General features: G+C 31.7%; 2 protein-coding genes across 9 annotated transcripts; one reads left to right on the top strand and one right to left on the bottom strand.

Moving 5' to 3' along the window:
• The first annotated feature begins 216 nt into the window (after window positions 1–216).
• Window positions 217–3501, top strand: LOC130944957 (uncharacterized). Of its 8 annotated transcripts, none has more exons than XM_057873572.1 (12): window positions 217–477; window positions 560–667; window positions 1051–1124; window positions 1208–1324; window positions 1407–1593; window positions 1676–1818; window positions 1910–2247; window positions 2327–2426; window positions 2532–2591; window positions 2695–2778; window positions 2853–2981; window positions 3071–3501. In XM_057873572.1, exons 3-12 carry the CDS (start codon window positions 1053–1055, stop codon window positions 3368–3370), a joined length of 1530 nt encoding a protein of 509 aa, XP_057729555.1. In that variant the 5' UTR covers window positions 217–477; window positions 560–667; window positions 1051–1052; the 3' UTR covers window positions 3371–3501. The 8 variants fall into 8 exon arrangements, with proteins under 8 accessions (XP_057729555.1, XP_057729554.1, XP_057729552.1 ...); XM_057873571.1 differs by having other exon boundaries at window positions 1047–1124; XM_057873569.1 differs by having other exon boundaries at window positions 1020–1124; window positions 1919–2247.
• Window positions 3502–24809: 21308 nt separating this feature from the next.
• LOC130945311 (uncharacterized) lies at window positions 24810–26195 on the bottom strand. The gene has a single exon (XM_057874042.1). It carries the CDS (start codon window positions 26193–26195, stop codon window positions 24810–24812), a length of 1386 nt encoding a protein of 461 aa, XP_057730025.1.
• Between the last annotated feature and the right edge of the window lie 261 nt (window positions 26196–26456).

The following is a 26456-nucleotide window of genomic DNA, read 5'->3' as shown; positions in this document are numbered from 1 at the left end:
TTATTCTAATTAAATATGTGATCTAACAGTTTTATTACAAAAAAACTTTTTATTTGAATAATTATAAGAAAAATATTAAGGTCAACCATTTTAGAATTTTTTTCTGTTAATTTATTGGAAAAAAAAGTTAGTCTCTAGTAAAATCCAAAAAAATAAAATAAATACGAAGGTTGCTGGGGGCACTGGAGCACTTTTGCTATACAAGCTGTATGCGCATCGATCGAGTCTTTTTCTCATGAAACCACACTCTCTTTCTCTCTTTCTCTCTCCCTCTCAGCCTCCTCTCTCTTTCCTACATAAATTAACATTGCTGTGTTTTCATCCAAAGTGGAAGCGGTTAAACTAAGTTTAAAGGTACAGCGGTGGAACTCTCATATATAGCTGTCAACTCCACTCTATGACATGTTTCTTTCCCCCCATGACGATGCCTCCATTCACCTTCTGCTTCCCTTGATTTTTAGATTACAAGTGAACAAGGTCCGATCTCGATCTTACTATTACTTTCAATTTGATTGATTTCATCATTCTTCTCACCGAATTGAATTTGTTTTAGCTGCAGAATTAGTGCCACATCAAGGGAAGAGAAGAAATGGACACGAGAAGGAGGATGAGATTAGAGCCTAAGAAAGCTCAGACAGGAGCACATGATGATGATCATCATCATAGAGTAATTGAACTAAACTCTGCTTTATTGTCAGAACTCAGAAGAGTGTATATGTGTATGTGGTACTAGTATTTTTGAAAAACGGTTGCTACAGTGAACAAAGTTCCATACACTAGTTTTATTATTATTATTATTAAACTATTACTACTATTATTCATTATTTCATTATGAGAACGTAACACTTCTCAGACTTATCATCACAAACTGTGGATGGCTTCAGTTCCAATGAGAAGAAAATTCTCAAAAGTCGAAATTCTTTTCCGAAACATATTACACAACACACATCCTCACCCTATAAAGTGAAAGGGAAATTCATTGAGAAAAAGATAAACCTATATGTTATTGCGTTGCATAGGTTGGTCCTAACCTCTTGAATGAAAAGGCAGAGATGCGGGAAAGTTTGGCACAAGGAAAAGGCAGAGCAAGCAGCAAGGAGAGAAAATTGGCTTTGCAACAAGACGTAATGCAATGACACTGCACCGATTCCTGATTTTAAAATTGAAGCTTTGTACACGAATCAAGTCTCTGAATTTGAATTTTCAGGTGGAGAGGTTGAAGAAGAAGCTTAGGGACGAAGAGAACATCCACAGGGCATTGCAGAGAGCTTTCAACAGACCCTTGGGTGCTCTCCCTCGTCTTCCTCCCTATCTCCCTCCCAATGTTAGTATTTCCCAAGTAATCTACTTTGCAATTCAATCAAATTTGAAATCTTATACTCACCGTCACTGCTGAATCAATCTAGACCCTGGGACTTCTTGCGGAGGTGGCGGTGCTGGAGGAAGAAATTGCAAGGCTTGAAGAGCAGGTGATGCATTTCAGGCAGGACTTGTATCAAGAAGCTGTATATACATCATCCTCCAAGATGAAAATGGATCATTCATCTCGTTTAGTTAAATTGAAGTCTCCTTCCCCAACAATTACACTTCCCGGTGAGTAATTCCCACAATTGCTCCTTAAGTGTGTTCTATGATAAAAGTTGCAACCTAATTCTCATGGATTTTTGCATTGCAGAGGATAGGCAAGGAAAAGAGAACCAGTCATGTAGTAATTCTCACAAGAACACCAAGCAGTTCAATTCTAAAACTAAAACAACAAAAACTCCTATTAATACACTTCCCCTCCACAACAAACCATGGCATCGTCCAAAGAGACAGGTCTGGCATCTCTAATCCAGATTCAGTTGTGTCCTAGTAGATCAAAATAACTCAGAGGAATTTTTTCAAGTCAACTAATGTGAAATTTCAGACTGTGCAGCAAGAACTAAGAGTGAATGACCAGCCAATGGCAGAACCAACAAATCATGAAGAAAGTCCAAACATAATCTCTGAAAATATTCTCAAGTGCTTATCAAGCATTCTTTTGAGAATGAGTACTGTCAAGTATCCGGATTCTACAGCTGGCATGTTGCGAGATCCGAAATCTCGAAACTGTACTAAAGAAACATGGTTTCAGGATCCATATGGTACATGTTTAGAATTTGGAGAGATGGATATTGGTCCGTACAAGCAATTCCGTGCAATTGAAGCTGAATCCATCAGTCCAAAACGAACTGCTAATTCTTTGTTTCTGCAGCATCGATTGAAGTATGTGATACTTACTATTTACCTTCTTTTCAACTATTCAATCAGATGTTGCAGTATTTTAATATCCTGAAACTTGCAGGCTTCTTTTGAGGAAACTTTCCTCTGTCAACTTAGAGAATCTCAATCATCAGGAGAAGCTTGCATTCTGGATCAACATATATAACTCTTGTATGATGAATGTACGTCATTTATACCTTTTTGAACAATGTTTAGTTTTACTTTTTCATTTTTAACCTCTTTTAGAACCTTTGTAATATCTAATTGAAAATTGTGCTTTTATTCAGGCATTCAATGAGCACGGCTTACCAGAGAGTCCCGAAACAGTTGTTGCATTGATGCAAAAGGTATGAACTGCTCGGGACTTGTATTTCTTCTTATATGTTGCATGTTCTTGCAGTTATAGCATTGACATGCTTAAGAATTTATTCTGTTTTCTTCATTATTCAGACAACAATAAATGTGGGTGGACACTTGCTAAGCGCAACAACGATAGAGCATTGCATTCTAAGGCTTCCTTATCACTGGAAATTGGTAAGCTTTGTTCATATGAAGTCTGAGTTTTCCTTAGATTGGAATATATAGATAATTACTAAGACTTCTTACAGCTGAATTCTAAACAGACATCAAAGGGAGCGAAGAATCATGAAATGACAGTAAGAAGCATATATGGATTGGAATTATCAGAACCCTTGGTGACATTTGCTCTCTCATGTGGAACTTGGTCCTCTCCTGCTGTAAGTTTTATTCATTACACAAAGTAAACTTCTAAAATTTTATTATCTGCATTGTGTCATTGCTGATTCATGAACTGTGGCAAATGCAGGTCAGAGTTTACACAGCATCACAGGTCGAGAACCAACTCGAAGCAGCGAAAAGAGAATACTTGCAGGCTGCAGTTGGAATTTCAACTTCAAAGTTTGCTATCCCAAAGCTGCTAGATTGGTACTTACTGGACTTTGCAAAAGACTTGGAATCTTTGCTGGATTGGATATGCCTCCAATTACCAAGCGCAATAGGGAAAGAAGCCATTAAATTCCTTGAGAATAGAAAAACCGAACCCCTCTCACAATTTGTACAAATTATGCCATATGAGTTTAGTTTTAGATACTTGCTATGCACATAATTTTGCTTCTGTTTATTCTGTATATGATTTGTTTCATTGATGCTGGGGATGCAATTGCTATACAGCTCCAGAGCACATAGAAAGATTGTAGATGAGATCAATATTCTCTCCTCCTCCCTTTGAATATATGGATTGGCTTAGAAAATATTGACTTAACAAATACTTCTTTTCTTGTCTTTTCTTTTCTAAAAAAAAAAAAATAAAACCAATTAAAGGAACACTTTGCCTTTACCTTCCTTCATCTCAACCACAATGAAAGGAAGTAAAAAGTCAAACTGTATAATATGTGGGATTTGAAGAATAGAATTGCTGAATTGCATATCAAATCTCAGTTTACTACTCAATTTCCTTAGTTGTATTCATTTTTGACATTTATAAGACTCTAACCTGAAATGTTGCTCAAGAAGAATGTGGAATTATTACCTGAACCAACCAAGCGTGAGTAACCTTTTTGTAATGGTCACCATTGATTTTGTAACTTCCATGAAATGTGCGTCCCACTATCTTAATTTAAGAGTGATTAACTCCTCGATTTATCACTTTACCGATCCCACATTATTTATACAGTAGAAATGCCCAACTACATTGACAAGAAAAGAAAGTAATGAAGGTCTATCAATAACCCTCGAACTATTGCTGCGTCAATGAATGAATGATGGTCTCATTTTCATGGCACGTAGTGAAGATTACTAATAGTTGGAGTAGTGCTGGAATTCCATATATGGTCCAGCATTGGAAGTAGGACTAGTACTGGAATTCTCACATAGAATGTGGTCCATGTAGATGTAGGTTGTTTCTGGTGTTACAGAAGAAGCCCCATCAATAATTATGACTTGGCTCATTTAAGTCTCCTAATTGCAGCTCCATTATGTTCCGTTTGATGGCTGTGGCCGCCACAGCCGCTCCTTCCGAACCATTCAACTATCATATTTCAAAAGGTTACATATTTGATATTATTTCAAGCTCAATTCTTCCATGAGAAAATCACACAGTATTTAGATATTAAATACTCGTAACAATGTGGTTGTGAGCTATGAATAACAATGAATTAAGTGGGCGAGTGAGAACAGGATTGAGATTGTGTTGTGTTGTCTCTGTAATCTATACCCAGTAGTCCCAATTTTTTAATTTTGTCTCTTGCATTGAAGAGTTATCTACCAGAGTAGGCACCTGTACCTAGTATCTATTTGTTTGGCTTTATTGAAGTAAAAACAATTACTACTATGAAGGATTTCATTCCATTTCGGGATGCTGCCATGAATTCTTTTCAACTACACAAAACAAATTAAGAAATTTTCGTTGGAACTGATAAAGACTAGAGAACATGATTCTTTTAATATCCTTTTATCTCTTCTTTTGGTTGCCAAAAGCGTTTTGTCTCTTGTTATGTCTATGTATGATCGAATACTCAAAGTCGTTAAAGACATTGTCATCCTAATAAATGCTTTGAAAGCCACCCTCTCTCCTTGTTAAGACTTTTTTTTTTATCTATATAGAAACCAAGATATCCGTCACTGTTAGCGTTAATCTCCTTACTGCGACTGCACTTACATTGCCCCTCAAATGAGTTTCATATGTACATCAACATCAACTAGAATGGTCTTCTGTATTTTAATTTTTAGGTCATTAGAAGTAAATTTTGGTACCAGGGATCAGAAAATTTTAATAGTAGAGACAAAAATAATATGAAAAAATTTGAATGTGCACCTATTTAGATATTTTAGGTATTGTTTTGAAATTATCTGAAACGGTGATTTGGTTTTGAACATGAGGTTTAGATTTCTTCTGAGACGGCATCTCACTTGTGTTAGAGTCGAGGTGCCGCCGAGTTTCTCGTGAGGAGGTGAGAGTAGTACTCCTTTTATCTTAAAAATTTGTTGAGATCTTCCTTCTAAATAGAGTAGAAAGATAGTAGGAGATATTTTAATATTCAGTTGCTTATTCAAATGAGTAGGCTGTTCACACGTCATCGTCACCTCTTAAAAAGTCCTGCAAGTAAAAATATGCCACCTTTTTTATGGGCTATTGAACCTGACTTTATGTTTTAAATCATGGTATAAACACCTATATTAATCAAATTTTTAATAGTTTAATTAATATGTCAAAAATTATATTAATTTAAAACTTTTTTTTTCATTCTTTTGAAATATTGCAACATATATTTATTATTAATACTTGCATCTTGCATGGTCAAGTAATTAGTAGGGCAAAACACTAAAATAAACCAATGGGAAGAAATTTTTACGTAAATCCGCCAAATCAAAATTTAGTTCATGAATCAACCAATGCATGTTTATATGTAGTTCGAATCAATTAGATTCGAACTCAATCTACACATAATTCGAATCATATTGATTCGAATTATACACAAAACTCACACACACTAATTCGAATCAACTTGATTCGAATTACACACATACAATAATTCGAATCAAGTTGATTCGAATTACACCATGATTTATTAAAAAAATTAATAATTTATTAAAAAATTTATTAAAAAATAATAATTTAAAATTAAAAAAATATATATTTTATTTCATGCATTAAAAAAAATCTAACAAAATATTTAATTACAAGACTTTTTTTAAATATTAATGAGCTATCAATTCAAATTTCATAAAATACTCTTTTGTCCATTTTTAATAGCTCATGAATATTTTTTAATAAATTTTTTTAAATTATATGGTGAGATATTACATGATTCGAATTACGCATGGGAAGTTCAATCACTCTGATTCGAATTATACGGTGAGCAATTCGAATTCTATACAATACTCTTCTGCCCATTCTTGATAGCTCATGAATATTTTTTAATAAATTTATTTTAATTATATAAACCACAAAAAAATAATGCAAAATAATTTAAAAAATGACTTAAAAAATATTAGGAATACTATAAAAATTTGTAATGTTCTAATGATTTAGGTAAATACATGCATGTACACAAATTTTAAATAAAATACTCTAGATAGTCAATAATAATTTAAAAATTAAAGAAAATATTTTATTCCATCCAAAATAATTAAAAATATATTTTATTCTATACAAAATAATTTAAAAAATGGCTTAAAAATGTTACGAGTACTATAAAAGTTTGTAATATTCTAGTGATTTAGGTAAATACATGATAAAAATATATTTTCTTTAATTTCTAAATTATTAATGTCCTAAGTCATTGCAAATTTTTATAGTACTCCTAACATCTTTTAAGCCATTTTTAAATTATTTTGCATAGAATAAAATATTTTTTGTGGTATAATTAAAATAAATTTATTAAAAAGTATTCATGAGCTATCAAGAATGGACAGAAGAGTATTGTATAGAATTCGAATTGCTCACCATATAATTCGAATCAGAGTGATTGAACTTTCCATGCGTAATTCGAATCATGTAATATCTCACCATATAATTTAAAAAATTTATTAAAAAATATTCATGAGCTATTAAAAATGGACAAAAGAGTATTGTATGGAATTTGAATTGATAGCTCATTAATATTTAAAAAAAGTCTCGTAATTAGATATTTTGTTAGATTTTTTTTAATACATGAAATAAAATATATATTTTTTTAATTTTAAATTATTATTTTTTAATAAATTTTTTAATAAATTATTAATTTTTTTAATAAATCAGGGTGTAATTCGAATCAACTTGATTCGAATTATTGTATGTGTGTAATTCGAATCAAGTTGATTCGAATTAGTGTGTGTGTGAGTTTTGTGTATAATTCGAATCAATATGATTCGAATTATGTGTAGATTGAATTCGAATCTAATTGATTCGAACTACATATAAACATGCATTGGTTGATTCATGAAATAAATTTTGGTTTGGCGGATTTACGTAAAAATTTCTTCCCCTTGGCTTATTTTAGTGTTTTGCCCTAATTAGTATGTATTAAATTATATTTTTATTAATTTTTTATATAATACATAAAAAATATTATAGCAAAATAGTTAAAAAATATATATAAAAAGTTTACTATAATTATGTAAGAAATACAAAAATAAATAAATAAAATAGAATAAAATCATGATGTGAAAAAAAATAAAAATTTCAATCAAACAATAAAAATGTTATCTGTACATTAAAATTAGCCATTAAAACTAGCCACCAATATATTTGTATATAAATATATGTGTGATTTAATTTATTTTTAATGTATATTTATATTTTAACATGTATTTTATACTAATAACTAATTTTAGTATACACGTATTATAGTTGATCAAACAACCACAAGATTTTCTTCATATATAGAGATAGAAAATCAATATTTCTTTTTTTTATTAAGCAATTATTTAACAATTTTTGTCATTTAATTGAAGAATTAATTTTTATAATATTTATGGTAAAAAAAATTTCAATGGAAACAATTATTGTATGTAAGACTAAAATTATAAAACAACAAAAATAAATAATAATGTTAAATGATGTCTATATCCATCAATCAACTTTTAAGAAAACTACTAAATACTAATATTTTTATTTATATTTGAGAAATTAGGTTTGATTTTGGATAATTAATAAATAGACTAGTGTCACCAAATAATAACTATTATTATTATTATTATTATTATTATTTGAATAGATGTTATTTTTTTCATTCTAAATAATTTAAATTTATATAATACGTAACGTTTTATCATTGTATTTATATTTAATAATATAATTTTATTTCACAGAAAATAAATTTTCTTTAAATGTGAAGACAAACATTATTTAATGGAGTCATTATATATATATAAATTTTAATATATAATTAGTGTAAAATTATTTTATTTGTATATTTCATTAATATAATGTCATATTAACAAAAATAACTATTTTTTATATTAATTATATAAATGATCATCTAAAAAATGCTTGTGATTGAATGATTGTGTAAAATATTTTACACCATTAAAAATTAAACGCATATATACTTAATTTTTTTTTTCCAAAGATTCAATAGGAGCAAATTAACCACCCCCGGTAGGGGTGGTAAAGTGGTTTGGTATGCCATAATCCATTTCGTCAATTAAAATGGGTTTAAAATACTAGTCCGCTTTACTTTATAGCGGATTGACAAATTAGCTCGCTTAACTTTTTTTTTATATTTTGAAAAAATAAAATTTAATAAAATTAATCAAAAAATAATAATTAAAAAATTAAATACAAATAAAAAATAGCCAAATTGTAATATAAATTTTTTATTATCTTTTTTTTATTTTTAACTTCAATAAAATTATTTAAAATAATATTTATCAATAGAACCATCTTTATTTTAAAAAATAAGTCACAATTTAAACATATATACGAAATTGTAAAATAAAATAAATAAAGTTAATAACTAAAAGAAGAATAAAAATAAAAAATAAAAAAACATTTAAAAATTATATAATTATTAATTTTGTAGTGGTAATTACTCTTTTATTTAATAAAAAAACTAAAAATAAAAATCCTTGGTCCGGCGAGCCGGCCCGCCCTACTCCGCCAAAACCCATAAATTTGACAGTACGGATTTGGCGAGTCCAAATCTAGACCGATCCGTCTTTTTTAGCGAGTTCGGTGGATCGGTCCGACAAATTCGACCCATTTTGCCATTCCTATGTATTGCTATCCATTTATACCATATTTTTTTTTGTCATGAACTGAATCAATAACATGGCTCAGACTCGAACAAAGCCAAATTCATATTTTTTTTTTGTCATGAACTGAATCAATAACATGGCTCAGACTCGAACAAAGCCAAATTCATATTCAACCCAAAAATTCAACCCGATATTACAACCATTTTTCCCTCTTACATAAGGGTGATGTAAGGTAGGATTCGAATCCAATCTTAACTCAATCCGCGGATTGAATTTGTTACTAAAACTCAATTATTCTATTATATCTATGGGTTGAGAACAACCCAACTCTAACGCTATCCGTGGTCAATCCACGGATATCCGACCCTATTTTCAGATTTTTCACAAATATGTAATATTATTATATAACCAAATGAGCACGTAAATTAAAAATTCAACATATTACAATTATTCTACAAATAACACAATCGTCCCATAAACAACATAATCAAATTTTTAATTCTACATAAAAGTCTTTGTTTAAATTAATAACCCACATACAAATAAAATATTATGATATAATATTGTATTTATATATCACTAAAATAAAATTAGTTTTTAATAAACAAAAATATTAAATTATTCGTTGATGATCTTGACTAAATAATAAAGACTTTTTAAATTAAATGAGAGATTCTTGATTTAACACCTATTTATAATATATTTTTATAACATAAACATATATAAAATACGAGTTAGTCGGATAGAATGAATGCTATTATCCTACTCTCATGCTTGCTAAAACCTTTCCCCTCCATTTCTACCATGCTTGAGTTAATCTTTTGTGGGCAAGACTATTAATTTTATTTAAAGATACCTACAATTGAATTTTCTCTTAATAAGTTGATTATGAAATATGATGTATATCTATTTTTTATTTTTTCAATCTAGCAAGCTAAAGACTAATTTGTCATAAATTTAAATTCTATTAAAAAATTTGTTACTAACTAATAAATTATTATATATACAAAACAAAATTTAAACTCCTAATATTTATTTAAATAAACTAATAAATTAATTATTAAACTGACTTGGTTGTATATATGCTGCCTCTATTAATCAAAATTCGAAACATGACAGTTAAGGGACCCAAGCAAGTAAGCAACTAAGTACTGTGTATTTGTGTTAGCCTGTTAGGCCTCATGCTTTCCAGATGTGTGTTCTTTTATTTTATTTTATTTATTTTTTGTCCCAGCTGATGTCTTCATATTTAACGTTTCTTTTTTTCCGGACTTATTTATATTTCACGCAAGTTTGCATAAAGTAATTGGGCCAAAATAGCTCAGAAGCCATTTTTGTTCCAGTAAAAAATGGGATAGTTTTGTTGGACGACTAAAAATGGGCCCAGTTAACTTCGACCACGAATTACTTTATTGCTCCAAATCCAACAGATTAGTCATAGTCAAATTTGGAGTCGCAATACTTTAAGGTTTTGCAGGGTGGCCCAGATTATTGATGAATAAATAACATATTATATATCCAGCTCAAATAGCTGACTTTGACTATAATAATTCCATAAATTGCGACTTTGCTAGGGGACCAAAGAATATATTATTATTATTGATCATCATCATATTAACTTTACATGTTTCAATGCCATGTTGGGTTCACCATTTTTCTAATATATCATGCAAATCGTGCTAATCCTTTTCTCTGATATGGGGAGGAGAGATATGTTGTCCCTACAGGTTGGATTTCAAGCTTGTTTATTTATTTCCATTCGATTCACTATAATTCTTTAGTCTTTACGGTGTTGGTCCTGTTATTCTAGATTGTTGTCTTCGTCACAAGTAATGTGTAAATTACTCAAACCAAATGACTGGATGATATAATCAATTATGTCGTGGGTTAAGAAAAGATAAAAAATAAAAACATATAGAGTGAAGTCATAAAATAAATAAATATGAATTCTAGAAACCTTATGTTAAAAAAGTATATTATAGAGGTATTTGTCACAGGTTTCATTGACTTTCTTCTATCTGAAATAAGAAAACTATTATTTCCACGGTTTTATTTATATGTATATTAAATAATTTCCAAAATGTAATTTTCAAGTTCAAAATTAAACAAGCACTTGCTTAACTCGTGATGAAAAAGAGTACAAAAATTTGCACACTCACCAAAACTAGAACCTTTTACTTTTTCTTCGTTCCCCCTTTTTCCCCTTGACTTTCTTTGGCCAAAGAAAAGTGGTGCATGGACATAGGCAATGTTATTGACAAGTGATATGTCACATTGGAAGTTCAAAAATGTAGGTAGCTTTATTATATGATGAAAGAAAAGAGGGGGAATTGAAAAAAGTCTTCATCAATCTCGACTTTATTGCTGCGTTTGCGTTCATCAGTGCAGCGGATGTCTGCTGTTTGCTTCATAATTAGTTAGTTTAAAATTTAAATAGTTGTTCACTAATATTTGAATATGTAAAAATATGCATCAACAGCACACCGAGTTAGTAGATCTAAAAAAAAAAAAAAAAAAGAGAGAAAAACTTAAAAGTAAACAATTTTTATTTATTTATATTAGCCAACAATTTTAAATTATACTGACCTTCGAATATTGTTCAAAACAAAATATAGAGTCAAATAGTTTAGTTGATAAGCCTCAAGACATCGAAATATAACAAAAATAGCGTCAACTAATATATCATACTCTTATATATTTTATAGTAGTAATAACTATCACTGTTTTAAATAGTAGTTTCATAATAACGTATAGTTTCTTTTTCTTTCATCAGCGTCCAACACCGGATCTCCATAAACTAATGAACACTTCCCTGTATGTTTTTGTTTAATAATAAAAGTTTGGAAGGTTATCAGGTGTACCAAGAACACCGGTATTCCAGTTGTTTTAATCGTTGATCTGAATTATAAAAATTATATATATTAATTAAAATCAACAGTTAAAACAACTGGAACACCGATGTTTTCGGGAACACCTGATAATTTTCCTAAAAGTTTATATGGTAGATACTTGGTAGGGTCATCCTCTTCTAGAATGCAAGTATTGGCAGTGCTTACCGCCACCGAAATTGATAAGAATGAATGGTTGCATATTTTAAATGGGATGGCAGCTCCGAATTGACCAAGTAAGCCATAATATATAAGCATGTAATAAGTTACACAGCTGGGGCCTATGTGATGACTGCCATTACGCATACACACAACAATGACACACATGTGTGTGGTATTATTATTACTAATAAATTAGACTCGTTACATTTCGTCCTTTCTCATCAAACTCATCTAGAAGCAGCCAAAATCACAAGTATATTTTAATATTTCCTCCCTAGAACATAGATATATTATGAGAATGCGTAGATATTGAGAAGAAGAATAAAATATAATATATATATATATATATATATATATATATATATATATTAATTATAATTATACATTATATTATTTTAAATTAAATAATTTATATAACAATAATTTTTATCTATTATTATAAATGTTAAATTGAATAAGTCATAATTATTTTTAGAGTAATTACTTAAATCAGTTCCAAAAATTTTAGAATCGGACATTTTAGTCTCCAAGAAAAATTAATACACAGATCAATCCCTAAAGTTTTACTCCGGCAGAGTCAGTCTCTAATTCATTTTTCGGCAGAGTTATTCTCCAGATCAGTCCCCAAAAGTTTTTAAAATTGATATTTTAGTCCCCTAAAAAAAACTATTGTACAAATCAATCCCCAATGTTTCTCTCTTATAGACATAATAGCCTTTTGTTCAAAAATAAAATAAAATAAAATAATTATTATTATTATTAATTACACAATAATATTGTACTATATTTTTTGTATTTTTTTGGACAAAAATAATAATAAATTTATTCATTAAATTCTTATATATATATATATATATATATATATATTCACTTAATAATAATAATAATAATAATAATAATAATAATAATAATAATAATAATAAAATTATTAGAGATTATTTTACAAGAAATTCAAAGTTAAAAATTATTTGATATTTTTGTATTTAATTTAATACATATTTTTTAATACAAACATTTTTTTTACATAGGACATCTTTTGATTATATTAAATACAAAAATATCAAATGATTTTAACCTTGAATTTCTTATAAAATAATCTCTAATAATTTTATTAATTATATAATAATATTGTACCATAATTTAATTTTTTGTATTTTCTAGATAAAAATAATAATAAATTTATTCATTAAATTCATATATATATATATATAGCCACTCAATAATAATAATAATAATAATAATAATAATAATAATAATAATAATAATAATAATAAAATTATTAAAGATTATTTTACCAGAAATTTAAAGTTAAAATTATGTGATATTTTTGTATTTAATATAATTAAAGATGTACTATTTTAAAAAATATGTTTGTATTAAAAAAATATGTATTTAATATAAATTTAAATTAAAATATTTTTTAATACATTTTTTAATACAAACATATTTTTTTAACATAGCACATCTTTTAATTATATTAAATACAAAAATATCAAATGATTTTAACCTTGAATTTCTTATAAAATAATTTTTAATAATTTTATTTTTATTATTTTTATTGTTATTATTATTATTATTGAGTGACTATATATATATAAAAGAATCTAATGAATAAATTTATTATTATTTTTGTTCAAAAAATACAAAAAAAATATAGCACAGTATTATTGTACAATTAAATAATAATAATAATAATAATAATAATAATAATAATTTTATTTTATTTTATTTTTTGGACGGAGGGCTGTTATGTCTAACAGAGAAAATGTTGGGGATTGATTTGTACATTAATTTTTTTGGGACTAAAATGTCCATTTTTAAAATCTTTGGAGACTAATTTGGGTAATTACTTTGCCGAAAAATTAACTGGGGACTGATTTGTCTGCCGGAATAAAACCTTGGGGATTGATCTGTGTATTAATTTATTTTTGGACTAAAATATCCGATTTTAAAATCCTTGGGGACCGATTTGGGTAATTACTCTTATTTTTAATTTAGAATTAAATGGGAATAAAATTAAATACTATCTTTTGGACATTAGATGCTATTTTTATTTGGATTTTAAAATTTAATAAATGTCATGTTCAAATATAAATGGTGACTTTAGGGTTTCGGTCTCTAACACATTAAAATTGTTTCCGTAACTCTTTTTTCATAAGAAAAGTTATAATTCAGTCATATCAAAAATACAAAAAAAAATTATTAAAAAAAATTGAGATAACTCTTTAATTATTTTTATGAATATAAATACATTTTTACATTATATATAACATATATTTTTTAGTGATTTAATATGAATAATTTAAAATATAAAAATTGAAAGAGCCTAACAACGGAAACGACACAAATGTCCAACACAAGAATAATATGAAAGCACTCACAACATAATATGGCAGTAGCTATCAACAAGCAAATATAGCAAGTAAAGCAATAATAAGAACACACCAAGATTTTAACGTGGAAAATCCCCCTCAATGTGAGAGGTAAAAACCACAGATCGTCCAGACCAATGAAATAACTCCACTATAATCAAATGAGGTACAAGAAAGTCTCAAACAAAGCACAAAAATGTGCATATAACTAGCCAAAACATCAAAGTACCAAAGCTCATAAATGAGAAGCAAGAAGATGAAATATACCCAAAAAACAGAGCTGTTGTCGAAGCCAATTTCTTCCTCTGTAGATCTTCAATTAATATCTCCACCGTTCAGAATGAAGAACAAGATGTGACAAATCTACAACTAACTTTCACGTCGATCTAACGGTGAAACAGTGAGAAACTGCCATTCAAAGTTTGTTGCTCTGTATAAAAATGGGAAACCTAATTTTTCTCTTGCAAAGCCAATTTCTCCCACAGAAAACCTCCAATCAAAATCTCCACCATCCAGAATGAAGAACAAGATGAGAGTAACTCACCGTTCAAATTTCAAGTCGATCCAACGGTGAACAAATGAGAAACAGCCATTCAAAATTTACTGCTTTGGGCAAAAACGAAAATTCTATTTTTTCTCTTCTCTCTCTCTTTGGTGGCTACACACACTCTCTCAAAAAACCTCCAAAATATGAATTAGGGTTGTGACACTAGGGTGCAAGAATACACCCCCAAAAAGTTGGGCTTGGACCTCAGAAAGGAGAGAAAAAACCCAACAAATCTCCCCCTTCTCGACTAGGTGGAGGCCCTCACCATTCTGACGATCAAACAATATGTTTCAAACTTTTCTCTTAACAATGCTTGTCATCATATTAGCACCATTGTCATCAGTGTGAACTTTTTCAAGTTCCAACAACTTGGAATCTAACACATCCCATATCCAGTGATACCTAACATTAATATGTTTAGATCTTGGATGAAAAATAGAATTCTTGGCAAGATGAATAACATTTTGGCTATCACACAATAACACATAACGGTCTTGCTTGAAACCAAGTGCTGCAAGAAACTTATTCATCCACAACAACTCTTTAAATGCTTCAGTTGCTGCAATAAACTATGCCTCTGTGGTAGAAAGTGCAACACGCTTCTGTAGCCTTGACTGTTGTGAAATAGCTCCCCCTGCAAACTTGACCAAATAACCTGAAGTAGACTTTCGAGAATCAATATCTCCTGCCATGTCTGCATCAGTAAAGCCAACTAGCAAAAGTTTCTCACCACCAAAACTCAAACTCAAGTTAGTTGTACCTTTGAGATATCTCATAATCCATTTAACAGCATTCCGATGTTCTTTACCTGGATTAGAGAGAAAACAACTCACAGTACCAACCGCATGAGTAATGTCTGGTCTAGTACACACCATAGCATACATCAAGCTTCCAACAGCTGAGGCATAAGGAATTTCATCCATTGTTTGTTTCTCCTCATCAGTGGTTGGACATTGCTTGGTGCTCAACTTAAAATGTGGAGCAAAAGAACCAGCAACACATTTGGCATCATTCATGCCAAACCTTTAAAGCACTTTCTTTATGTACTTCTCCTGTGACAAATAAAGCTTCTTAGAATCTCTATAACGAGTAATAGTCATGCCCAAAATTTGTTTGGCAGGACCCAAGTCCTTCATAGCAAAGAACTTGCTCAACTGATTCTTCAACTCATTAATCCTCAAAGCATTCTTGCCCACAATCACAATATCATCCACATAAAGTAAAAGAGTGATAAAATCATCATCAAAAAATTTTTGCACAAATACACAATGATCTGAAGTTATCTTACGGTAACCATGCTTCCCCATAACAGATTCAAACTTCTTGTACCACTGTCTTGGAGTTTACTTCAACCCATAAAGACTCTTCTTAAACTTGCACACAAAATCTTCCTTTCCTTTAATCACAAAGCCCTCCGGTTGCTCAATGTAGATCTCCTTATCTAAATCACCATGAGGAAAAGCTGTCTTCACATCCATTTGCTCAATCTCCAAATCAAGAGACGCTGCTAATCCAAGCACAGCACGAATGGATAACATCCTCACAACAGAAGAAAAGATCTCCTCGTAATCAACACCTTTTTTCTGGCTAAAGCCTCTAACAACCAATCTAGCTTTATACCGAGGCTTAGAACTGTATTCTTCATTCTTGATTCTGAATACCCATTTGTTCTTCAAAACTCGCATACCCTTCGGTAGCTTCACCAACTCATAGGTATCATTCTCAAGCAAGGACTTCATTTCTTCTTGCATAGCTTCAAGCCATTGAGCTTTGCTTTCATCTTCAACAGCCTCTCCAAAGCATTCAAGTTCTCCCCCATCAGTCAACAAAACAAACTCATGTGGAGAATACCTTGACAAAGGCTTCCTCTCTCTTGTAGACCTTCTGAGTGCATTTACAGGAATTTTCAAAGCTGGTTGTTCATCTTGATCATCATCACCAACTTCATCAAGTATCGGATCAACTGTTCAATCTTCACATGCACTTGTATCATGCTCATTATTTTGACCTTCAACTCTACCATCTTCTACCATAGGTATAGAGGAAGTAATATCCAAGTCAGAAAAATCATCACTAGGCTGAACCATTGGTTTTTCTGCATTATCAATATCCTTCAATGTTTGGTCTTCAACAAAGACAACATCTCTATTTCGAATCACCTTCTTGCTAACAGGATCATAAAACCTGTAACCAAACTCATCTATGCCATAGCCAATAAAAATACATTGCCTAGTCTTTACATCAAGCTTAGATCTCTCATCTTTGGGAATATGAACAAAAGCTTTACATTCGAAGACTCTTAAATGATCATAAGAAACATCTTTACCTGACCATACCTTCTCCGACACTTTAAATTGCAAGAAAACACATGGTGTCCTATTCAAGACATGAACAACAGTGCTCAAATCTTTACCCCAAAAGGATTTTACCAATCCAGACCGTGACAATAAGCACCTAACTCTTTCAACCAGTGTTCTGTTCATCCTTTCAGCCAAGCCATTCAACTGAGGAGTCTTCGGATGTCTTATACCATGCTTTTTACAATAAGCATCAAATGGACCTGAGTACTCATCACCATTGTCAGTATGAATGCATTTCAACTTCTCCCCAGTTTCTCTTTCAATAGAAGTTTGAAATTGCTTGAACACATTCAAAATTTGATCTTTGGTCTTCAAAGTGTAAACCCATAATTTCCTAGAATGATCATCAATAAAAGTTACAAAATAGATAGACCCTCCAAGTGTTCTTGTCTTCATCGGCCCACATACATCAGAATGCACCAAGTCAAGTATCTCCGACTTCCTTGAAGGTGGATGGCTTGATGAGCGAATAATTTATACGCTTTTTGGCATTGTTTTTAAGTAGTTTTTAGTATGTTCTAGCTACTTTTTATTATATTTTTATTAGTTTTTAAGAAAAATTCACATTTTTAGACTTTACTATGAGTTTGTGTGTTTTTCTGTGATTTCAGGTAATTTTTTGCTGAAATTGAAGGACATGAGCAAAAATCTGATTCAGAGGCTGAAAAAGGACTGCAGATGTTGTTGGATTCTGACCTCCCTGCACTCGAAATATATTTTCTGGAGCTACAGAAGCCCAATTGGCACGCTCTCAATTGTGTTGGAAAGTAGACATCCTGGACTTTCCAGCAATGTATAATAGTCCATACTTTACCCCAGTTTTGATGACGAAAACTGGCATTCAAACTCCAATTTTCTGCCCTATTCTAGCGTTAAACGCCAGAAACAGGATAAAAGCCAGAGTTAAATGCCCAAACTGGCATAAAAACTAGCGTTTAACTCCAAGAAAAGTCTCTACACATGAAAGCTTCAATGCTCAGCCCAAGCACACACCAAGTGGGCCCGAAAGTGAATTTCTGCATCATTTACTTATTTATGTAATCCTAATAACTAGTTTAGTATAAATAGGACTTTTTACTATTATACTGACATCTTTTGGATCATCTTTGATCTGAGGATCAATCTTGGGAAAGTTTTTCCTTAGACTTGGAGGCTGGCCACTTGGCCATGCCTAGACTATTTTCACTTGTGTATTTTCAACGGTGGAGTTTCTACACACCATAGATTAAGGTGTGGAGCTCTGCTGTTCCTCGAGTATTAATGTAAAGTACTATTGTTCTTTTATTCAATACAAGATTATTCTTATTCTAAGATATTCATTCGCACATAAGAACATGATGAATGTGATGATCAAGTGACAGTCATCACCATTCTCACTTATGAACGCGTGCCTGACAAACACTTTCGTTCTACATGAAAACAAGCTTGAATGCATATCTCTTGGGTCTCTAATCAACGATTCACATCGTTTCCCCTCTGACAATGGGGCATCTGAATCCGAGATTAGAATCTTCATGGTATAGGCTAGAATTAATTGGCAGCATTCCTGAGATCCGGAAAGTCTAAACCTTATCTGTGGTATTCCGAGTAGGATCTGAGAAGCGATGACTATGACGAGCTTCAAACTCATGACTGTTGGGCGTAGTAACAGACACAAAAGGATCATTGGATCCTATTCCAACACAAGTGAGAACCAACAGCTGATTTGCCATGCGGTAGCTGTGCCTGGTATTTTTCATCCGAGACGAGAAATCTGACAGTTGATTAGCCGTACAGAAACCGTAGAGGACCATTTTCACTAAGAGGATAGGAGGTAGCCATTGACAACGGTGATCCTCAACATACAGCTTGCTATGGAAAGGATTAGGAATGATTGAATGAAGATAGTAGAAAAACAGAGATTCAAAAGGAATAACGTATCTCCATATGCTTATCTGAAATTCCCACCAATGAATTACATAAGTATCTCTATCTTTATTTTATGTTTATTTATCTTTTAATTATCAAAACTCTATAACCATTTGAATCTGCCTAACTGAGATTTACAAGATGACCATAGCTTGCTTCAAGCCGACAATCTCCGTGGGATCGACCCTTACTCACATAAGGTATTACTTGGACGACCCAGTGCACTTGCTGGTCAGCTATGCGAAGTTGTGAAGAGACGTGTGAATCATGGTATTGTGCACCAAGTTTTTGGAGCCATGCCAAGGGATAACAATTTCGTGCACCATGGCTCTTGAAAGAAACCCTGTTTTTTTTTTCCCAGCAAAGCAATGGTTGCACTTTTGTAAAGCAACCTTACAACCAGATAAAAGATTCCTCTTGGATAACATATTCATGCCCTTCTCACTCATATGACATAATCTCTTATGCCATAAATCAGTTTCATCAACAAAATCAGTAGCTTAACAATATCTTTCACAATCTTTGTGATAAACCACTATTTTATGGTTTATATTGTGTTTTATTGAGTGGTTTTATCAAGCTTTTCACCCACTTATTCATATGATTTGCATGTATTTACAATTCCTTCCTAAAAATATCCTATGATTAATAACTTGCTTCCTAAGGACCTTTTTGTTGTATATTTTTATCTTCCTTCGTACCATTCGATGTCGTGATCTGTATGTTAAGTGTTTCAGGGTTCATAGGACAGGAATGGCGTAAGAAATGAAGAGGAAGCATGCAAAAATGGAAGGAACACAAGGAATTGAGGAGATGACCAGCGAGAAGTCACGCGGTCGCATGGCTCACGCGACCGCGCGAAATGGAAGAAATCAGAGTGACGCGTTTGCGTGCCTGACGCGACCGCGCGGATTGGAAGCTGCACGAATGACGCGAATGCGTGGACGACGCGGATGCGTGATACGAAAAACGCTGAGTGACGCGATCGCTTGGACGACGCGGACGCGTGACGTACGCGATTTGCAAAATTACAAAGTTGCTGGCAGAGATTCTGGGCCGCATTTCAACCCAGTTTTTGGCCCAGAAACACAGATTAAAGTTAGGGAACATGCAGAGACTCAACATGCTTTTCATAATTTACTTTTCATAGTTTAGATGTAGTTTTTAGTGAGAGAGGTTCTCTCATCTCTCTTAGGTTTTAGGATTAGGATTTCTTTAGTCATTAGGATTACTTCATCGTATCTGGTTCAATAATTTATGTTTCTCTTCTACTTTTATTTACTTCAATACTTTTATTTGTGTTTGATTTATGTTGCCCAATTGGCTTATGAATATTGTCCATGTTAGAATTGACATCTTTATTTAATATAAATTGAGGTATTTCAGACTTATATGTTATTGATGCCTGGGCTCTATCCAAATTATTTTCATTCAAGTAGATTTTATTCCCTCTTGGCTTTGGTTGATTAATTGGTAACTCTTGAGTTGTCAAACTCAGCAGTGGTTGAAATTGGCAGATTCTAATTGATCTAGATCGCTCTAAAGCTAGTCTTCCCACAGAAATTGACTAGGACTTGAGGATCAAACTAATTAGTCCACTTGACTTTCCTTTGCTTTAGTAAAGGTTAACTAAGTGGGAGAAAAATCTAATTCTCATCACAATTGATAAGGACAACTGGGATAGGACTTCCAGTTTTCATACCTTGCCAAGAGTTTTACTAGTTATTAATTTATTAATTCTTGCAATCTATTTCTCTTGCTAAAAATCTTTTTCAAACCCAAACACTGTTTTTCCATAACCAATAATAAATCATACTTCCCTGCAATTCCTTGAGAAGACGACCCGAGGTTTAAATACTCGGTTATCAATTTTAAAGCGTTTTGTAAGAAAGGTTGATTGCTTGGTTTAGAAACTATACTTGCAACGAGAATTTATTATAACTTCTAAACCATCAATCTTCAGTTCTTCACTTTGCTTGAGTTAAATAAAGAGTAGAGTGTCGAGTACCTCTAGCAACAACCATAGAATCCTTGGTGAGCTTCCAACTATCACGAGAGAAGGAGCTATCTAAGTCTTCATCACACAACTTACCAACAGAAAGTAAGTTCAACCGAATATCTGGAACATGCTTCACACGCTTCAAAGTCAACTTGGTACCGTTGTAGGTTTCTAAGCAAACCTGTCCAACACCAGCACATTTTGCAATACCTTGATGAGCCATTTTCACATCACTAAAATCACCAGGAGTATAAGATGTAAACAAATCCCTCCTAGATGTAACATGAATAGAAGCACCATTATCAATCACCCAACTAGTGCTATTATCAACAAGGTTAATAGATTCAAACTCCTCAACAACAAGAAAATCATCATGAGTTACATTAACCTTGTCTTTCTTATTACCATCATCTTTATTTGTGCTCTTGTCTCTACTTGCCTTGGCTTTCTTCTTCTTTAGCTGCCAACAAAATTTCTTCACATGTCCCTTTTGACCACAATGATGACACTCAATATTCTTATACTTTCCTCGAGACTTGCTTCTATTTTGATCTCTACCTTTAGGACCTCAACTTTTGTTTCTCCCCTTAGACTCAGAAACAAGAACATCTGAATGTGTAGTCGATGTACCTTGTGACTTTCTTCTCATCTCTTCATTCAAAATACTGCTCTTGGCAAGATCCATAGAGATTACACCATCAGGAGCATAATTAGACAATGACATTCTGAGAATTTTTCACGAGTCTGGTAAGGAGCCAAGAAGTAACAATCCTTGAGCCTCTTCATCAAACTTGATACCCATGGAAGATAACTGATTCATAATTCCTAGAAAATTATTCAAGTGATCTGTCATTGACGTCTCATCTGTATATTTCAAAGCCAACAACTGCTTGATAAAAATATCTTGTTATTCCCAGTTTTTCGAGCATACAACTATTTAAGCTTAATCCAAAGGGTCCAAGCATGTGTCTCTCCAATAATATGGTTCAACACATTATCGTCAACCCACTATCTAATATATCCACAGACTTGTCTATGCAACAAAGTCCAATCATCATCAGATTTATCATTAGCCTTCTCTGTACCAAAAACTGGTTGATGAAAATTTTTGACATAAAGCAAATCTTTCATCTTTGACTTCCACAAATCATAATTAGGACCATTAAGAGTGATCATCCTATTAGTATTATTATTAACTTCCATTGTTCACAGAATTACTAGTCCAGAAAAATACCAACAAGCTCTGATGCCAGTATGAAAGAGTCTAGCAGCAGAAACGATACAAATGTCCAACACAAGAATAATATGAAAGCACTCACAACATAATATGGCGGCAGCTATCAACAAGCAAATATAGCAAGTAAAGCAATAATAAGAACACACCAAAATTTTAACGTGAAAAATTCCCTCAATGTGAGAGGTAAAAACCACGGGTAAGCACAAAAATATGCATATAACCAGCCAAAACATCAAAGCACCAAAGCTCATAAATGAGAAGCAAGAAGATGAAATATACCCAAAAAACAGAGTTGCTGTCGATGCTAATTTCTCCCTTTTTAGATCTCCAATTAAAATCTTCACCGTTCAGACTGAAGAACAAGATGTGACAAATCTATAGTCTAAAGTTCACGTCGATCCAACGGTAAAACAATGAGAAATTGCCGTTCAAAAATTGCTGCTCTGTGTAAAAATAGAAAACCTAATTTGTCTCTTGCAAAGCCAATTTCTCCCACTGCAAACTTCCAATCAACATCTCCACCGACCTGAATGAAGAACAAGATAAGAGTAACTCACAGTTCAAATTTCAAGCCGATCTAACGGTGAACAAATGTAAAACCGCCATTTGAAATTTACTGCTTTGAATAAAAACAAAAATTATATTTTTCCTCTTCTCTCTCTCTTTAGTGGCTATACTCCCTCTCTTAAAAAACTTCCAAAATCTGAAATAGAGTTGTGCACTAAAATGCAAGAATACTTCCAAAAAGTTAGACTTGGATTTCAAAAAAAAAAAAACTCAACAAAAATTTGTTTTAATAAATAATACTAAAATTATTCATAATTTAATCATAAAAAATATTTAATTTTATTATTCTTTTGTATCGAAATATTTTAAGGGGGTTACTAGTGTACAGATGCAATTCTGTACAGATTTACAGATTTTTGTCTTTTAGTGACTTTAAAGCGTGTCATAAAAAAGTGTTGTTTAAATGGAAAATGTTGCTTTTGAATCGTTACTTTGGCTCTGATACCAATTTTTGATACTGCAAATTTTTAAAATATTTTTCTTGGGTTGGATTTGCACTATTAAAATCTTCTATTTCTTTTAATAAATTTTCTATTTCTCTTGTTATACTTTCTATACAATTTTTACAAAATTGTTCTACTTCTTCTCTATTTCTGGTGTACATGTTACTATTCTGTAATCTTACTTCATAATATCTTTTTTGACTTTTCTGAAAATCTAGATCATTTTTTAATTCTTGTAGCGTTTGATTTGCTAAACCAGGCATTTTATACTTGTAATTCTTGTTCAGATTCAATTTGTACTTGTTCTAGGGGTTCAACCTGTAGAGGTTGTATTACTTGAATATTTTGAACATGTATTCTTGATTCAAAAGCTTGTAATGCAATCATATTTTGTATGTGAAGATAATGCAATCTTCGAGCACGATAAATTTGTTTATTCTTAATATTTTCTTTTAAATTTTTGACTGATTTTTTAGTTTTAAAACGTTGTATTAATTTTCTTGTTCTAAATATCTTTTTGTTTACCTTCTTGATTTCTGTTTCTAAATCTGAAGATTCTTTTGTCAAATTTCTTATTTTTATAGATATAGCCATTATTCTTGTTTTCATATTCCTTTTAATTGTTTTTAAAGTAATAAGACTTTTTTGAAAATCTTTCATATTAGAATTTCTGCATCTTCTGCCATAGCTTCATTGTTATTTTCTAAAGATTCTATTATTTTTTCTAATTCTTCGACTTCTTTTTTCAGATTGTTATAAGATAATACTAAAGTTTTGAAAGCTCTTTGGTTTATTTCAGAAAACTTTAAATATTTCAAATGATTTTCTCTTTCAAAGAGTTCTTGTTTCTTATCTTGATAAGACACGTATATTTCTTCTTTATTTATCGTCATAATTTATTATTTAAAGTTTCATTCAACTTTTCAATTCTTTTTGTTAATTCCTTTATTTCAGAATCTTTTTCTTCAATTATTTCTATATCTTCTAAATAATTCATAACTTAAAAAGATTGGGATAAAGATGTACCTTTCTGGAGAATAAACTTCTTTATTTATTGCTATTTTACAATATGTGTTTTGTTCTCCAGAGGGGAGATTTTACAAATTAATTCCAGAGGGGAATATCTTAGAATTATTTTTCTAATGGATCAGACTCCAGAATCGCCTCAGCTACTTCCTCTTCGCCCTCCTGGCCTGTGAGTACTCTAAGCTTCCTGCTTTCTGATTTCTGATGCCCTATCAAATAACTTAGCACTCTATTTATAATGGTTGGGTTTGATGGACAAATCCCATCCTTACCCTTCTTATGACGTCATTGCTTACGTCATTGAGCAATAATTCGCACCAACTACATTATTGGTGCCTTGTGACGAAAGCTCTTACATCATTCAACAATAATGTTGATGGATGACTCAGATGTCTCATCCTCTTCTTTTCCCATGTGGGTGGGGTCTTCAGCATTGTTGCTTTCTTCAGACATTTCTGAGGCGCACAGCTGGCACCTATGGTCTTCTTTGTCTTTTAGTAAATGGCATAGATTCCTCCTGATCCCTTCAGGAAGCTTTTCTAGTAATCCAGAAAAATTGTAAAATGCTGATTCAAAATCCACTAGAAGTCTCATCTCTCTTGATTCAATTTGGTTTTTCTTACTAGAAACAATTAGAGTGTTTCTGCTTTTGTAGTTTATTCTTGTTCTGGATTCTTTGTTTATTTTTTGGGCTCTCTCGAAGACTCTTGCCAATGTACTGGCCAATCTTCCTTCGTTGCTATAAATTGATAGATCTTGAACTTGTTCTATTGGTTGAAAATCTCCTGGGAAGACTGACATGAAAATTACTTGAAATGCTGGGATCAAACATTCTCCTTCTTCATTGAAGATTGGCTGACTACTTGTAAATTTTAGGGATATATCTCTTGGTTCTCTTGCATCAATCATATTTTTGAATTTTTTCACTGCATCTATAAAACCTGCAGGAAATTCTTTAATGATATTTAAATTGTCAAAAATTAGGATTGTATCAATTAATCCGTATTGGAAAAACTGATATGTATCAGAGGGTGAAGCCTCTGGGAAGATTACCAGTTTTGTTAGCTGTTCTTTGTTAATGGGATAATATCCCAATATTGCTCTTTTGTCTAGAGTCCAATTTAGAACCAGATTTAAGGTTTCTCTACAGTTTGATCTACAGACCCTTTTCTTGTCATTTATTTCGGCTCTTGTGGGAATATTTTTCATTAGTCCAGTCCTTTGGGTTTGGGCTGTTCTTTGGATTTGTACTGGAGCTTTTTCTGCTCTTTTTAGAATTTGCTCTGGATGGAGCACTTCATATTCTCTGAGGGATTCTTTTGCCTCTTCTATTGTCAAGAATCCTCCTTTGTGAATAGTTTTGGGTTGATGGGTGAATGGGGCTGCTTTAGCCCAATCATCGTAAACTCCTTTCATTGGGCCATTATATATGACATAATATTTTTTATCCTGAGTTGATTTTTTAACTATTTCTGCCAGAGTTTTATTTTCAGGGATTTTTTCAGAAAAAATTGGTTTTGGGTTTTGTGGCTGGTCCACCACGCTTAGCTGGCTGAACTCTGATGGTGTTGCGAGCATTGGTATTGGAGCAGGTAATGTTGCTTGCTGGGGAACTTTCATGGCTTCCATGGCCTTCTTGATAGATTGAATTTTAGCTCTTAGCTGGTGGCAATGATTGCACCTTTCAAGCTCTTGTTCAAGCTTCTGGATTTCTTGATTCATTGTGTTGACAATGAACTCCATTCTCTTGTCAATGTATCTGCAATAATATTTTTATTTCCTTTAATGTACTCGATTTTTATCGGATATTGTAATAAAAACATTTGCCATCTTACCAGACGACCCTGATTATAATCAGATTGTAAATTATATCTAATAAAACCTGTTAAATAACTTGAGTCTGTTCGTAATGTAAATTCCTTTGGAAGTAGATCAATCCTCCATTTCTTAATAGTTTTTATTGCTGCTAGAGTTTCTTTTTCATGGGTAGTATACCTCTGTTCT

This window comes from Arachis stenosperma, chromosome 8, assembly GCF_014773155.1.
Source record: "Arachis stenosperma cultivar V10309 chromosome 8, arast.V10309.gnm1.PFL2, whole genome shotgun sequence".
Lineage (NCBI taxonomy): Eukaryota > Viridiplantae > Streptophyta > Magnoliopsida > Fabales > Fabaceae > Arachis > Arachis stenosperma.
The sequence above is the reverse complement of the archived record's forward strand: the minus strand, read 5'-3'. Positions and strand labels throughout refer to the sequence as shown.

Excerpts from the sequence above, each read along its gene's own strand:
- LOC130944957 (XM_057873565.1), top strand. The coding sequence starts at position 590 with ATGGACACGAGAAGGAGGATGAGATTAGAGCCTAAGAAAGCTCAGACA. Across the intron at positions 2,779-2,852 it reads TTCCTTATCACTGGAAATTG|CTGAATTCTAAACAGACATC; the intron begins GTAAGCTTTGTT and ends GACTTCTTACAG. Across the intron at positions 2,982-3,070 it reads GAACTTGGTCCTCTCCTGCT|GTCAGAGTTTACACAGCATC; the intron begins GTAAGTTTTATT and ends TGGCAAATGCAG.
- LOC130945311 (XM_057874042.1), bottom strand. The coding sequence starts at position 26,195 with ATGGAGTTCATTGTCAACACAATGAATCAAGAAATCCAGAAGCTTGAA.